Below are 5,864 nucleotides of genomic sequence, written 5' to 3' on the forward strand. Positions count from 1 at the left end.
GGCCTGGGCGCCGCGGCAAGTGGCCACCGCAGCTGCCGCCACATCCTCCACTGGACATACGTGTTTGCCGCCTAAGCGGGCCCGGCCCAGGAGGGGCTCAGACTCCGCCCGGGGGTCCGCCATCCGGTCGCCGAGTCCAGCCAGCCCGGGGAGCACGCTGAATAGCACTACGCAGGCGCAGGCCGGAGTTCGGATGGGCGGGCACCAGCTCTGTGACGTACGGGGGCTCCCGTCGCTCCAAGCCAATGAGGGCGGAGATTTCGTGGAGTGGGCGGGGATTCTTCGGGCCCCGCCCTCCTGGGGGTGGAGCTTGGCTTCTCTGCCGGCCCGGTCAGTGCCTCGGGCTGTAGGGACGTGCCTGGACTGGGTGGAGTGCTTTAGGAGAATTCTTAGAAAAGCAACTTTCTCCCCGGCCTGCTGAGTCAGAAACTCGGGCGGGGTCTGATACTGCAGCTTGCCAGAGTTTCAGAACCTGAGTATGAACCCCAGGGCTACTAGTCCAAAGGTTAGCCGTTCAAATACGCCCATAGGTGCTTCGGACGTAAGGCCTGGAGGTCACCTTCTGAAAGGCCCCAGCCTTGAAAGCGCTATGGACAGCGATTCTTTGCACAAGTGGGGTCGTCGTGATTGGAAATGGGCTCAAAAGCATCTAATTCCGCGCGCGTGGGGAGACAGCGAGGGCCCGCCCCCACAAATTTCGCTGATAACAAAGCCAGGAAAAATATCACGGCTGGAGCAGCAAAGACTGAAGATTCTATGGGCAAAATATTGAACGACACAGGCAATACCAAGGAAGATGGAAAGCATCCACAGAGGCCCTGGGCCAAAAAAGGTCTGGTCGATGCTCCGTCCTTTCAAGATGCAGCCCATGGTCAAGAGCCAGTCTTATTGAAGGTCCAGGTCCGTGCTGCACTGAAGGCATTGTAAAAAGCAAGGGTCCAGGAATGGATGGAATGCCAATTGAGATGTTTCAACAAAAGATGGATGCTCATTCATCTATACGCAGGAACCTGGCCAACGACGACACCAATCCCTGTTTGTGCCCATTCCAAAGAAAGTAGTCCAACAGTGAGCAGAAATGATCCAGCAATACCATTGCTATCACATGCAAGTAACATGTGGCTGGAGAGAGGTCAGGAGCGGATGCAGGAGTCCGTCACCCACCAGAAATTCAGTTCTTCTAGCTGGATGCAAAGGGTATTATTGCTGATATCAGGTGGATGTTGGTGGTGAGCAGAAAACGCCAGGCAAATGCTTGCTGGTGTTCTGTCGACTTTGCAAAGACATTCCACTGTGTGGATCCTAACAAACTAGGGATAACTCTGAGAAGAATGGAAATTCCAGAATACTTCGATGTGTTCACGCAGAAAGTGTACACAAGCCAAGAGGAAGTCGTTGGACCAGAACAAGGGGATACTTTTGGGATACCCCAAAACCAAACCCACTGCCATTCAGTTGGTGCCGACTCATAGCAACCCTAGGACAGGGTAGAACTGCCTCTGTGGGTTTCTGAGACTGTCACTCTTCACGGGAATAGAAATCGGAGGAACAGCTGGTGGTTTCAAACTGCTGACCTTGCAGTTAGCAGCCCAATACATAACCACTAAGCCACCAGGACCTCAAGGGGATAGTAAGTGCTTTAAAACCAGTAACAGTGTGCATCAGGGTTGTAGCCTCTTGTGGCAGTTACATAGTTTCATATCAACTTGTTACATAGGTTATAGGGGTGGAGTCTGGTCTGTCAATCAGGTCATAGCCAATCATGCCTCTGTGTGGGTGGGCATACCTTCTCCTGAGCATTCTGGGAACTCCTGTTTTCCTCCCTGGAGGCGGAACACACTCCCCATGTTTTGTCTTCCTGCTGACAAGCCACATGGAGCAAGCTGATGGAGCCAGAGCTCTGGAGCTGGAGGAGCCAAGTGGAGACCCCTGACAGCGCTGAGATGCTTCCACCGCCACTGGATCCACAAGACTTTCCACCCACTGGCCTGTGATCTTCCTGCATTCAGCGTCATTGCATGTGCTGTGGGAGTCTGAAGAGGAATTTATAGATTGGTATCGGAATATGGGCTAATATGGGACTTATGGACTTGATCTGGACTGGGTTGGGATGTTTGCTTAATATACAATTACTCTTTATATAAAGACGAGTATCTCTGGATTTGTTTCTCTAGTCAACCCACACTAACACACCTCTCCTCACACGTACTCGATCTGTGAGCTGGATTGTATGAAAAAGAGCACAACCCTCTTTCTTCTGGGAACAGGAATGTGCTGGGAGGTGGAAGGGCAGTTTAAGGAGGGAGAGCCTGGTATGCCAGCAAAGGTGGGAATCTACCAGGGAACAAAGTCCACAGCAGATGTCAGAGTGCATGGAGAGAGAAAGGAGCTCCTGGATCCAGCTACACCTGAAGCTGCAATTCTTTTTAAGTGACAAAAGCCAATCAATTGTTTTTCAAGTGACCGTAGCCAGTAAATAATTCCTCTTTTCTCTTCAGTCCAGCCTCTCTCTTACAACATCGACTTAGGCAATAACCCGGAAGGTGACAGTTAGGGTTCTGAGCGGGGACTTTCCTTCTCCCACAATTCCTTGTGCTCTCCCCTTTCCAGCGGGGTCCCAGCACGGTGGCTCCCACAGATAAGGGCAGTGAGTGAGAAGGGCTGATGACAGCTGGGACCAGAGTCACCGTCATCACTCACAAGCGCATCCACAGCGTGGGCTTCAAAAAGCGTGTCCCCCGGGCCCTCAAGGAGATCCAGAAGTTCGCCCTGAAGGAGATAGGGACACCCGATGGAAGAATGGACCCCAGACTCAGCAAGGCTCTCTGGGCCAAAGGAATCAGGACTGTCCTGTCCCGTCTCCCGGTGCGGTTGTCCAGGAAACGTAGTGAGGATGAACATTCACCTAACAAGCCCTACATGCCGGTCACCACTGCCAAAAACCTACAGACAGCCAATGGGCATGCAAACTAGATTATCTAACAAAGGTTCTAAAACTACACGCGCACACATACAAATTGGGGTTTTTGGGAGAATAACTATCAACCACATTGTGGGGCAAAAAAAAAAGAAAACATGGATTGCCTTGCAGCAGGTCAGGAAGCTGCTTGGTCGGCTGGTGCCTAGAGACCCAACCTGGTAAAGGGCCGTGGCCTGGTCACACGTCAGGCAGGGCCAGGGCTTCTCCTCCCCTGGGCGCCTCCGGTCAGGATTCCATTTCCTGGGAGGGAGAGTCCAGCCGGACTGGCTGGGCCATTCGCATACATGGGAGTGTCTGAGATGACCTTCAGACGCACCCTGAGGGTCTGAGGTGTCGAGAGGAATGGTTCCTGAGAACCATTCCTTCAAGGAGGTCCTTGAAGGAGAAAGGAACCTGGAGTCAAGTTCCCAGCAGCTCTCGCAAGGAGGTTGGGTATCTGAGAAAGGGGGTTGATCGTCGGGCCCTCCCCAGAGTGACCAGCCTGCCCACAACACCCTTCTCCCATGACAAACTTCTCTGGAAACTCTTTCCCCTTGGGCCCCAGGCATTTCAGATGCCCTGTCACGTCCTCTGGTCATCTGAGCGAGTGGGTGGGGCCCCAGGGTGGGGCCCCCACCCAGACTGTCACTGTTTTCCTCTCCGGTCAATGTGTGTAAACGCATGCATGCACATGCGCAGCCAGTCTGCCCCAGCTCCGGGGGGGTGGGGGGTGGGGGGGTTGGAGGAGTGTGTAAGACTGAATGTTCAGCAAATTTCCCCTGAGGTCCCTGCAGATGGCCAGCCCCAAGGCGCCAGTGCGGAAGGTGCTTCACATCCGGGCAGTGACATTCCCTTTGCCCAGAAATGTTTGAAGCCCACGTGGAAGGCCGAAGGACATCAGCCCTCCTACGGCTGTTTAATTCCTTCACCACAGTGTCTTCGAGGTCCAGCCGTGTGGGGGGACTTCATGGCTCCCCAGGGCCCAAACTGGAGAACTGGGGGGGGTAATTTTGCTGACTCCTAAATCAGCAACAAGCCAGTTTCGACTTCCCCATTTTCGCCAAACACTCTCCACATCGAGCCGTGGGCCCTGGTTGTCCTTGCTTTGCAAAGGCTGGCATCTTCCTTCTGGCCAAGCGGTGCCCGCCGAGGGTGCACCCTGGTGGTGGGCTCAGATGCAGGAAGCAGCCTTGCAAAACCTCAGGCTTCAGAGCCCCCCACTACCCCGCCACCCCAGACTGACACCGCTGCCAGGTCAGGCCAGACCTGGAGACCACAGCAGTGGAGGCGGGGGCTGGGTGGGGATGACCAACTCCCTTCTGGAAAGAGCAGCCTCTGGAGAAGCAGTTCTTCAAGGAGCGGTCCCTTGCCACGGCTGGAGAAGCCCACGGGGTCCACAAGGCCTGGGCTGTGTCTTCTAGAACCTTCTTGATAGCTCCTTGCTGGTGGGCAGATGCACAGCCTCTCCTGAGCAGCTCCTGGCTCCCAGGATGTGCTCGTGGGCGTTTGTTGAATGAATAACAGATCGGTGGAGTTGGGGGCTCCACCCGAGGTTCTGGTTCCACAGCACGCAGAAGAACATGGTGAGCTTCCTCTCAGCCGGTAGAGCCGAAGGAAACCAGGATTCCTTTTGGCGCCAGCACAGGACGTCCCTGAGTTTCTGTCCAGACCTCAAAGCAAGACGTGAGGGATTTGAGTTATCTGTTGGCCGACTGCTTCAACGGTGTCAAAAGACGTCACTCTATGCCCCAAATTCCCTTGCAGGGTCCCCATGTGGACTCAGGCTCCAGCGAGCGCACAGCCTTCCTATCAGAGAGTGCCTCGCAGAGGTGATTAGGTGGAAATTTAACACCTTATCATCTGTTCCCACCGTGGACCCCTTTTAAATTTGTTTTCGATTTTACTGTGTACTTCTTTCGTTTGGAACAAGGTTTTCCTGTGTTTTCTTTTGATATTGTTGTTGGGTTGGTTTGTTTTATGGTTTTCTGCATATGAAATCCAGGATAGTCAAAGCCATAGAGCCAATAACTGGATTGATTGTTTCTTAAGGTTATGGTCCGGGAGTTTGGAGGGAAGTGAGGAGCTGCTGACAATAAATACAAGACTGAAGAAAACATTCTAAAATAGACCGTGGTGATAATTGCACAACTCTTTTTAATAGGTTTAAATCGTGGAATTGAATGGTATATGAATTATATGTCAATAAAACTTGAAATTGAAAAATAAAAAGAAGAAACAGAGAGAGAGAAGTCACTCTCCTGACCATCCTAGAGTCTGAATCGGGATTTCTCTAACTTCTCTCCAGTAACACGTCATATGGGGCCTGCATCTTATCAATCAAGAGTTGGGGACAATGATCAAGAAAAAATATACAAAGGCACAAATACTAAAATCAGGTCAGTAATATTTATTTGGGATGATAAAAGAGATCACAGGAAATTATATCTCCTTTAACCACTACAAAGTCCCACAAGCACCCCAAAACAGAGAAACACAACTTTTGTGATGGTCTTTCACCGTTTGGGCAGCACCCTCATTGACATCCAGTTCATACATCAGCAGCCACTTTCCACAGACAAACTCTCTCTTTTCAAACAAAAGCTGACCCCCGATTCCTCACTTAGCAACCACCTCCTTCTCCCACACCCCCTTTATGACAATAGTAAAGAATCTACTATATTAGAGACGTGTGTCTGGCAGCCACGGACACAGAGGTGCAAGGAGAGATTAAGGCTGACCGTGGTGGCTAACGTGAGGCGGCAACATGCTGAGCCACGATTCTCAGTGGTTTGGCAGTTATGCAGGCATGTGATATTTGGCAGTTATGTAGGCATGTGATATTTGGCGGCTATATAGGCATGTGGTATTTGGCGGTTATGTAGGCGTGTGATATTTGGCGGTTATG

At 51.9% G+C, this 5,864-nt stretch overlaps 1 protein-coding gene across 1 annotated transcript in view; it reads left to right on the forward strand.

Annotated features, from left to right (window-relative positions):
• The first annotated feature begins 2,664 nt into the window (after positions 1 to 2,664).
• Positions 2,665 to 5,864, forward strand: part of MRGPRF (MAS related GPR family member F) — a 45,091-nt gene continuing 41,891 nt past the window's right edge. The window contains exons 1-2 of the mRNA XM_045297142.1: positions 2,665 to 2,865; positions 4,724 to 4,788. Coding sequence (XP_045153077.1) covers positions 2,665 to 2,865; positions 4,724 to 4,788 — 266 coding nt within the window. The remainder of the gene's footprint in view (positions 2,866 to 4,723; positions 4,789 to 5,864) is intronic.

Source organism: Echinops telfairi, unplaced genomic scaffold (genome assembly GCF_000313985.2).
Source record: "Echinops telfairi isolate 266 unplaced genomic scaffold, ASM31398v2 ScPeMD7_7417;HRSCAF=8455, whole genome shotgun sequence".
Classification (NCBI taxonomy): domain Eukaryota; kingdom Metazoa; phylum Chordata; class Mammalia; order Afrosoricida; family Tenrecidae; genus Echinops; species Echinops telfairi.